Source organism: Numida meleagris, chromosome 24 (assembly GCF_002078875.1).
Source record: "Numida meleagris isolate 19003 breed g44 Domestic line chromosome 24, NumMel1.0, whole genome shotgun sequence".
Lineage (NCBI taxonomy): Eukaryota > Metazoa > Chordata > Aves > Galliformes > Numididae > Numida > Numida meleagris.
The window spans coordinates 1,312,539-1,322,276 of NC_034432.1; the positions used below are offsets into that span (position 1 = coordinate 1,312,539).

Below are 9,738 nucleotides of genomic sequence, written 5' to 3' on the forward strand. Positions count from 1 at the left end.
GGGTGAACCGCCGCTGTCACCCCACGGCGGACCCGGGAGGGGCAGAGATCCGGGGACCCCCCCTCCCCCACCGGGCACAGGTGAAGGCACAAACCCCCTCAGCCCCCACAGGAGCAGCAGGAACTGAACCCCCCCTCCCCAAAACAGCCAAGAAACAACAACTCACAGCCCCCCCCCAACTGCTGCCAGGGGCTCCACCCCACGGCCAGCAACAGCAGGGACTGAGGATGAGGGGGCACACGGGGAACGGCTCAGTGCCCCCCCGGGGGGGGGGAGCCGCTCAAAGACAGTGCACGGAGCACAGGGTGCCCAGGGCGGGGGGGGGACGCTGGCCCAAGGCAGAACACAATGAAGAACCAACGTGGAAGGGAGGAACCACCGCTGCCCGGCCCAGCGTATCCCCACGCTCAGAGCAGGCTCAGCCCAGCACCACGAAGGAGAAGGGGGCACGGAATGGGGGGGGGGCCTCCCCACGCAGCCCCCCCCAGGGACAGAGCCACCCCCGGGGAAGGCAGGGACGCGTTCTGGGCAGAGCGGAGGGTCCAGCTGCAAAGGGAAGGAATGGAACCCCCCCCACACACACACATCCCCCCCAGGGCTGCGCCGGCTCCTGTGTGTGCTGGGCATGGGCAGCAGTGGGAACGCTGAGCCCCACGGCAGCGCCGGGCGGGGGGAAAAAAAGATCTGGGGCAACAGAAGGAGCGGGCAGCAGCCCTATCAGCCCCTGCCACCCACCGAGAGGAGGCTCCCACCGCCCGGTGCTGGAAGGGAAGGCGCCCACCTCCCCTCCTGCTCCTTCCCCCGGTCCGCGGAGGGAAGGGGCCCGGCCCGAACCACAACAGCCTCCATCCATCGGCGAGAAAAAGGTGGGGGGGGGGAGAGCAGCAGACGATCCGGGCACCAGCGCTTCCACGCTGGGCCGAGGCGGCCTCCGGCAGCCGATGCAGACGCGCGGGGGATCCAATGAAAAAAAGTGCAAACTCGGGTTTTACCTCTTGGTGAAGAGAGCGGCCGAGGCGGGAGGGCAGAGCCCGGGCTCCCACCTCCCCCCCCCCCCCCCCGGGTTACGGCGCCCGGCGGGAACAGTCCCGTCCCCAGGGACATGCCGCGTGGCCACGTGGAGCCCTCGGCACCGGGGCTTCGGCGCCCGGAAGGCGTTGGAGGCGGCTCCCGCGGCGGCGTTGGCGGCGGCCGTGCGCACCGCCTGGTTGGAGAAAACCCCCGCAGCAAACTCCTCCTGAGCCTTCTGGAAGCTGGCGCCCGTCCGGCGGTACAGGGAATGGATCTGGAAGGGAGCAGCGAGCGCGCTCCATCCGGCGCCCGGCGGAGGAGGGAGCCGAGCCCCGAGCCCAGCCCTGCCCTCCCGAAGGAGCGGGCTCTCCCCACGCTCACCCTTTTCAGCATGGAAACGCCCAGCACCGCCTGCGCCGTGAAGAGCAAGGACACCAGGATCATCATCGCCGCCACGGCCTTGTTCTTCCTCAGCGCTGTCAGGCTCACGATCCAACCGCTGCGGAACAAGAGCCGGCCGCTGCGCGCTCGCCCTCCCCCGGCCGCCTCCTCCTCCAGCCCGGGGCGGCCCCAGCGCTCCCCACGCTCGGCACGGCGCGTACCTGAAGCCCCAGTTGGGAATGCCGATCGCCTGCAGCACGTACATCACGTTCTGGGCAAAGAAGATGAAGAAGAAGACAAAGAAGTTGAACGAACTGTCGCTCCTGGGGGGGGGGGGAAAAAAAAAAGAGAGAGGCGACGTCAGGCACGGCCCCCAAACCTTCCTCAAAGCGAGGACGACGCGCGGGCCCCGGACGCGCAGCCACCAGCGGAGGAGGAGGAGGCACAAGGCAGCACGGGGCTCTCCAGCAGCAAAGCCCAACGCCTTCCTGTGAGCTCCTCAGAGCAGGCCCAGCCACAAGTCAATCTGTCGCTCAACAAGAAGCTCAAGGCGGGATCATCGGACCCCCGGGACCCGCAGGAAACACGGGGCAGGGATAACCCCGGGGCAGGGATAACCCCGGGGCAGGGATAGCCCCCGGGGCAGGGATAGCCCCCGGGGCAGGGATAGCCCCCGGGGCAGGGATAGCCCCCGGGGCAGGGATAGCCCCCGGGGCAGGGATAACCCCCGGGGCAGGGATAACCCCCGGGGCAGGGATAACCCCCGGGGCAGGGTCTTGCCCTACCAAGGAGCCCGGTTCCCCCAGCCACAAGCCCCGGAGCGGGCAGACATCCCACCCCACAGCTCTGCTTGTCCGTGAGCCCAAGCAGACGCACCTGAAGGCTTTGTACATGGGCCTATACCAGCAGACGAAGGAGCAGGGCGTGTAGAGAAGAGCCCAAAGGATGGAGAGGCCGAAGCCAGAACCGGACGAGGGCTCCACGCAGAACCAGGCCAAGGAGGAGAGGAAGTTCAGGAGGAGGGCAACGGTGCTGGCTGAGAGAGAGGACCTCGGTCAGGCGGCCCGAGCAACGCTCCCCACCCCGAGGGACCGTCCCCACCTCCCGTGGCCTCACCCATCCAGAGGTAATACATCGTGGTAACGGTCTTCTGGAAGTCGGCGGGGATCTCCACGGGGATGTCCTGGTAGAAGCAAGGCTTCACCGGGCAGAAGGACGGCAGCGGGGGCCAGTTGTTGGCTCGTGCTGCGAAGAGAAGGGGATGAGGAGGAGGAGGAGGAGGACGGCGGAGAGAAGGGGCCGAGGGAGGGGACACAGGGAGAGACAGAGCGGGGGGAGCGGGGCCCCGCGGGCGCTCACCGGCGCTGCCCCCGAGGGCGGCGTTCTGCAGCTCCCGCTCCCTCCGGTCCAACTCCTCCGCCTTCCGGTTCAGCTCCTCCTGCCGCTTCAGCAGCTCGGCCGTGGCAGCTGCAGCCGAGGCCTGCGGAGAGCACGCGGAGCTCAGCTCCCATCTCCTCCTCCTCCTCCTCCTCCTCCTCCCCCCGCCCCCTCCCCCGTGCGGCCGCGGGCCCGGTACCTGCGTCCCGTAGGAGCCGTAGTTCCGCGGCTCGGTGGGGCTCGGTCTCCTCGGGGGCTGCGCGGTTCCCTGCGGCGGCGGCGGCACGGCTGAGGCGGGCGGGGCCCCGGCCGGAGCATAGTACGGCGGCGGCGGCTGCGGGGGGAGCGAGAAGGGGGCGGTGAAGGGCCCGGGGAGCACCGGACACGGCAACCGGGAAGCGGCCCCGGCCCCGGAGCCCTCAGCCACGGCCGCGCTCCCCGCTCACCGCGCCGCTCTCGAAGGGGTTATAGGCGTCCAGCGCCGCGCTCTCGGGGCCGGGCCGGTGCTGCACCACGGCGGGGTCCTGCAAGAAACGCGGCGGGAGCTGACACCGGGGCCGGGCCCGGAGCGCGGCCCAGCTCCGCGCCCGGAGCTCGGGGGGGGGCAACGCGGGTCGGGGAAGGCCGCGCACTTGGAAGGGGTTATCCGGGAGCACCGCGGGGCCGCCGTGATGGGCCATGGCCGCGCCGGGACCGGGAGCGGAACCGCCACCGACTCCGCCGCGCCGCCCCGCGCCGCCGATTGGCCGCCGCCCCCCGACGTCACCGGCGCCGCTCGGGGCTCCGGAGAGCCGCACCGCGGGGGGCACTGCGCATGCGCGGGGCCGGGTCGGCGACGGCGAGCACGTGACACGACCACGTGCCCAGAGTCACGTGGCGGCGGGCCCGCTCTCCCTCCCCCCCTCCACTTCCGGTCTCTCTGCCCTTTCCCCAGCGCGCGGCCCTCTGGGAACGCGTTCCCATGGCAACGGCTGCGCCGGGGCCTGGCTCCTGCACCGCGACTCCGTGTTGCGGGCCGCCGGCAGGCCCCGCTGCCATCCCGAGACACCGCGCTCGCTCCCCGTGTTCTCCCGGGACGCCCATGTCCCCCCCCCCGGGACGCCGGGCCTGCACAACAAGGGCCGGGCTGAGCGCAACGCCGTTCCCTCCTGCGGGTATCCAAGCTCAGGTGGATGCCCGGATCGGACCGAGGCGGCCCGGGGTGCTCCCTCCTCCTGCCCTGCAGCTCCGGGCCCGAGCGGACCTCAGCCCCGGGGAGGCACGAGGGAGCGGCTGCTCCTCTGGGCCCCGAAGCGACGCAGCGGATGCAAAAAGGAGCGAGGGGGAATTTGCGGTGTGACAACTGCTTGGGCAACCAAACCTGGCGTCTCCTGCAGCCGTTATTTACAGGAATCCCTGATCCCAACACAGCCCCACGAGGAGGCCCTCGGCAGCACCACAGCTCAGCCCGAAGCTGCCTCCATTCCCAGCATCTGCAGCTCCTGGATAAAAATCCTCCTCAGCCTTCGAACAAAGGAACCTCCCACAGATCCAGATCGGAGCTCCCGCTGCAGCCCAGGCAGAGCTCCCCGCCCCTGCATTAAAAGCTGCGGGCTCAGAATTTGGACGCCGCTGTTCTGCGCTTCCGTGTTTTGTTTTTTACAAATTCCGGCAGGGAGGCTGCAGCTAGCACTGCTCCGTGCAGCTCCCCAGCCCCGCTGGGCGCGCACAGCAGGACCTGCTCTTCCCCACGCTGATTCCTTGGCACGCATTTCTGAGCTGGGCAGGTGCTGCGGGTCACAGCTCCCACCTGGAGCTCTTGAGGATCACAGGTGCACAAAGATGACCCCCCATCACCCCCCCCACCAGCCTTTATCCCTCTGCATGATGACAGAGGCAGCTGGTGCGACAGCACAGCGATGCGCTCCTACGGAGCAGACCGTGTCTGTCTGTCTGTCTGTCCCCATCACAGCCCCAAGAGAGCGGGCTGCCCCTCCACGCGCGGCCCCCGAAGGTTTATTCACTTCATATTTATTTCTCCACAAAGACTGTACAAAATCCTTATAAAACTCTGGTGCGAGGATGGGCTATGACATCGATCCAAAAAAATAATTCCCATGCAGTCCCACCAGTTTCATAACTTACACGGAAACAGATTAAGCTACAGAGAGCTGCAAGTCCTGGAATCTGTACACGGAGGGGCGCGGGATTGAGCAGGAGACAAAGCAACACGTGAACAAAGGTATTTACAGTATGGACATGCAGGCCCCCCCCCTCGCCCCCCGACAACGGCGGCAGCAGGAGGTGGGGCCCGCGGTGCTCAGAGGCCGATATAGAATATGGGCTATTTACAGTATCTCACATATTAACAGCTTTACAAACACGTCCAGGGAGATTTGTATGTATCAAAAAAAAAAAAAAAGGAAAAAAAAAAAAAAGGAAAAGCACCAAATGTCTGAATAGAAATCGCACAGGCCTCCACGGGGGCTAGAATCTGAGGGCAGGCTGGCACCTGTGGCGTCACCGGCTGATGTCTCTGCTAGAGTCCCACATCTTTGCGCTCGGCTCCATCTCCAGCACGTCGAAGAACGGGTGCTTGAGGGCTTCAGCCAGGCTGATGCGCTTGGACGGCTCGTACTCCAGCATGCTCTCGATGAGGTCGAAAAGGCGGTGGTGGTCCTCGGCCTCAGAGGTCAGGTAGCGCTGGAGAGAGAGAGAGAGAGAGAGAGAGGGGGGAGGTGAGGGCAAGGATGCTGCTCCCCGTGCTGCTCCCAGTACACTCTGCGGGGCTGAAAGCTAAGCTGGGGGAGGACAGGTCCGCTCAGACCTTCCCCGATCCTAAGCTCCATCTCCAGGCCACTTGAAAAGCGTGGACCTGCTGAGCTGCAACCTTCCCCCCAACCCCCTTCTTTCCTTCCCAGGCAATTCCTGAAGTCTCCTTGCCCTCCTCCTCCTCATCCACTTCAGGTTAAGCTCAGGCTGCTGCAGTCTTCCTAGTTTATGTGTGGGACAGCCAAGGCTCCTTCAGGAAGACACTGGTCTGAGCCTTTCAGTGGCCTAACCTTGCCCACAGGAACCATCTTCAGAACTGGGGCTGGCACTGTAAAACTCTGCAATGAGAAAAGGATGAAGCGAGCGGGTGCTCCCACCCACCCCACCTTACCCGCAGCGGCTTGCAGTTTTCCCTAACGTAGCGGCCGGCAGAGGTGTTCTCATCCCAGTCCAGGCGGCCATGGTAGAAATACTTCTGCTTCCTGTCAGGAGGAGAGGTGGGAACGAGTTGCAGGTGCCACCCAAGCACGAGACATCGTGCAGCAGAAGCACCCAACCCTGGCACAGCAGCGCCAGGGGGTGCACGGGTGACTCAGGACGCTGTGGCAGCACAGACAGCTGACTCAGCGGGCAGCTGCAAAGCTCGATCCCTTGAAGGAAAGCACCAAGCGTGACACAGGAAAGGGCCAGGAAGCCTGGGGAGCCCAGCAGGCCTCGCTCACCTGGTCTTCCGGATCATCCGAGAAGGAATTGGCCCCAAGATCCTCTCCATCATGGCCAGGTGCTCCCGGTTGTCATGTGTCTGAGGGAGATAAACGTGAAGGAAAAGCATGGAACACATTCCAGTCATTCTGCCTCCACCCCTGGAGGATTCCCAGCTCAGAAGCCCTTTGATGGCCAACACCTCGGTCATCTCTACAAGACTGCAGCGATGCAGGGAACCCCATCGGTCCCAGAGGCTCCGGGCTGCACTGGGAAGCAGCCAGCGTCCTCTTTCACCACTTGTGAGGAAGCCACACAGCACACAGTTCTCACCTGGAACAGGGTGAAACCCACATAATACTCAAAGATGATGCAGCCGATGCTCCAGACATCACAGGGCTGGCTCCAGCCAAGCTCTAAAAAACAAACAAACAAAAATGGTTTTTAAAGAAGAGATACAGTTACGACCCAAGATTCCAAATCCTCCCCCTCTTTCTTTCTCTCTCTCACCCTTTCAATAGCAAACAATCGGAAAAACAGTTCCCATTTCAGCCACTCTCCTGATGCACTGGTGGCAATGCCAGCTGACAGCAACACCCAACACCCAGTTCTACGCTTCTGCCTGCCCCCGACCTCAAATATAGGGCTGCAGAGCATGAAAGTGAAACAACTCTCATCTCCCAAGGTAAACTACCGAACTCCCAGGGTTGGCTACTGAATGCTATGGGAGGACCACGCTTCTTAATCCAGCAGGCAACGCTCAGTGCCCTCGAGGGGCCAGGGCTGCCAACGCAGCGAGACCACGGGGTACCCACCCAGAATGACTTCGGGGGCCCGGTAGTGCCTGGTAGACACAATTGTGCTGTGATGCTCGTGGTCAAACGTGGCACTGCCGAAGTCCACCACTCTGATGGCCGTGCTCTTCACACTGCGCTCATCCCGCTTCTTTGGGAGGGAGAAAGAGAAGATACAGGTTACTCGGGAGCTTCAAGACGAGGACTGAGCTCCCTCCTTACACAGCCAACGCTTGTCCACAGGGACCTTCAAGGCAAAGCTTCAAGGACCTCTCAAGGCCAGGCTGGACGTGGCTCTGGGCAGCCCTGCACTCAGCAGGGGGGTCGAAACTCAATGATCTTTGAGGTCCTTTTCAACCCAGGCCATTCTGTGATGATTCTATGACCTCCCCTCAACCTGCACACCTCCCGGGGCCGCATCTCACTCCTCCCACCTGCTAAGCTCAGGGAAACCAAGGAGCCAAGCCTTGACCTCCACGGCGAGGCAGACTGTTACCTTTTCCAGGTTATAGGTGAGTTCATAGTCAGAGTTCACGAAGAGGATGTTCTCAGGTTTGAGGTCGGTGTGAGTGAGTTTGTTGTCATGCAGAACTGAGGAAGCAAACAGAGTCAGAGTCGAGAAACAGAAGCAAAGCGAAGCGCAGCTGCCAACGTCAATTTGTTTCGCTCCAACCGGCACCGGTTTGGCCCGCGGCTGGGGCTGGGTGTGAAGAGTCAGGCCCATCGAGGCCAAAATGCTTCAACAGAAGCACGAAGATTGATCGTATCGATCACCAGGACGCACACAGCCGGGGGAATGGGGAAGTGCCCTGAATCACTGCCAACCCACGCGCATCAAAAACATCAGGAAAAGGAAAAGGGCTCATTCCAAGCACACATCCACCACCGCAGGGGCACGAAGGCTCCGTCTCAGAGCCGGCAGAGCAGAACCACAGCCAAAACCGGGCTGCTCCGGGCCCGGAACCGGCGCTGAGGTTGGGAGCTGCGTGGCTCTGCTGCGCAGCCGAGGAGCAGCGGAGAGAAGAGCAGTGAGCACTTACATTTCACAGCCTGGCACACCTGGAAGGCCATGTGCCGCACTTGGTGGATGGGGTAAGGCAGATAGTTGTTGTCCTTCAGGAAATCAAAAGTGCTGAGCCCCAGCAGTTCAAAGGAGATGCACATGTGGCCGTGGTAGTCAAACCAGTCAAACATCCTGACACAGAGACTGCAGAGAAAGGCTCTGATGCAGACGGGATCCGCGCGCACCGCTCAGCTCTGTCGTGCAGGCTCGTCTTTCCCTCGCTCAGTTCCTATCCCACGGCCACCCAACCCAACGTGCCACCAAGAACGAGAAGCCTAGCTACAGAAGGACTCAGTCACACAGCACTCGAGTGCCTCTCACCCCACCCCTGCAGCTGGGCTGAGGATGACGCTTTCCCTCCCATATCGTTACCAGGAGTGCACTCACTTCTTGTTCTCAGGATCCTTCTCGTTGATTTTCTCCAGCACGTTAATCTCCAGCCGGGCGGCCTCCTTGTACTTCTCCACGTTTTTAATGATTTTGAGAGCAACGCGTGCAGCACCCCTGGGGAGAAACGGGAAGAAAGTTCCCATCAGCCCTGAGATGGGCCAGAGTCCGCGCTCCACAAAAAGGCCTTTCTGAAGCAGCCTCCTCCTGTGAAGATTGGTGCAGCGCAGCTTTCTGCCCTTGCTCGAGCCAGAAGGAAGCAGTTACTCAGGGGCTGAACCACACCCAGCAAGGCAGAGCCCTTTCCCTCTCTAGGAAGAGCTGAGCTTCCCCTGCAGCACATTGGTGACCCCCAAGGCCAGAGAAATGCTGGAAATTGAGAGACCCAACGCCCACCCTGGCTCCGCTTCCCCCCACCCCAGCCCCCGAGCACGCGTACCTCCGGTGATCCATGCACTGCACCACTCTGCCAAACGTGCCCTCCCCTAAGGTGCTGATAATCTCATCTGGGAGGGAGGAAAGAAAAGAGAGAAGGGCGTGAGAGGGTGAGCACGACCTGGATGAGGCGCGTACACGAGGCAGAGGAGAATGCATTGCAAAACCTAACCTGCACACAGCTTGAGAGACCGGAGCAGCGGAAGGCTGACACCGGCTGCACGAGGCAGCTGCCCTAAGTTCCCTGGCACTTCAGTAACAATACAAAATATAAACGTAGCTTTAACAAAAAGGGGAAGGAAAAGGAGAGGGTTTCTCTTTAATAAACAATGAAAATAAAAATGGAACAGAAAGATAAGACAGATCTGCGACTGCGATGGGAGCTTAACTAGAGAGCTAAATTATGTTACGATTTGGCTGTACATCTTTCTTGTAGCCAGTCGCCGACGCGATAGATCAGATGCCCCTCGTCGTCGTCCTCCACACTCTTGGCCCTTCTGCTGCTCTGTCGACTCCGCTGCTGGCCCAGGCAGACAGGGAATTCATCATTCACCATTCAATCAGATTTTCAAACCAGCGCAGCAGCCAGCGTCACGCATTGGTTGGTTTGGAAATTCACATGGTTGTTTGAGGAGGGGTTGCAGGAGGAGATTCCCAGCCAATTCATACGGCACAGAGGAATATATAACGATAGGGATATTGCAAGGGAACATGTCAAGATACAACACACTAAGCTCAGAAAAGAAAAAAAAAACAAAAACCAAAAAAAAAACCAAGTTTTGCTTTTCGTTGTAGCAAAAAATAAGGAAAAAAAAAAAGAAAATAAAAAAGAATAAG

The 9,738-nt window shown here is 61.7% G+C and overlaps 2 protein-coding genes across 2 annotated transcripts in view; both read right to left on the reverse strand.

The window, feature by feature from the left end:
• Nucleotides 7-3,588, reverse strand: SCAMP3 (secretory carrier membrane protein 3). The gene is made up of 10 exons (XM_021376702.1): nt 3,402-3,588; nt 3,216-3,293; nt 2,969-3,103; nt 2,752-2,872; nt 2,509-2,637; nt 2,269-2,428; nt 1,614-1,715; nt 1,393-1,510; nt 1,152-1,285; nt 7-1,077 (listed from the first exon to the last, which is right to left on the reverse strand). Exons 1-10 carry the CDS (start codon nt 3,447-3,449, stop codon nt 1,065-1,067), a joined length of 1,038 nt encoding a protein of 345 aa, XP_021232377.1. The 5' UTR covers nt 3,450-3,588; the 3' UTR covers nt 7-1,064.
• Nucleotides 4,764-9,738, reverse strand: part of CLK2 (CDC like kinase 2) — a gene marked incomplete in the record, with an annotated part of 8,529 nt that continues 3,554 nt past the window's right edge. Inside the window, 10 exon segments of the mRNA XM_021376650.1 lie at nt 4,764-5,451; nt 5,912-6,002; nt 6,243-6,322; nt 6,556-6,638; nt 7,038-7,167; nt 7,513-7,607; nt 8,057-8,223; nt 8,467-8,583; nt 8,906-8,972; nt 9,325-9,421. Coding sequence (XP_021232325.1) covers nt 5,269-5,451; nt 5,912-6,002; nt 6,243-6,322; nt 6,556-6,638; nt 7,038-7,167; nt 7,513-7,607; nt 8,057-8,223; nt 8,467-8,583; nt 8,906-8,972; nt 9,325-9,421 — 1,110 coding nt within the window.

Bases quoted from the DNA above. Each gene is read 5' to 3' on its own strand.
- SCAMP3 (XM_021376702.1), bottom strand. From the start codon at position 3,449: ATGGCCCATCACGGCGGCCCCGCGGTGCTCCCGGATAACCCCTTCCAA. The intron at 3,104-3,215 runs GTGAGCGGGGAG...CTCCCCCCGCAG, and splicing joins ACCCCTTCGAGAGCGGCGCG to CCGCCGCCGCCGTACTATGC. The intron at 1,716-2,268 runs GTGCGTCTGCTT...CCCCCCCCCCAG, and splicing joins CCCATGTACAAAGCCTTCAG to GAGCGACAGTTCGTTCAACT.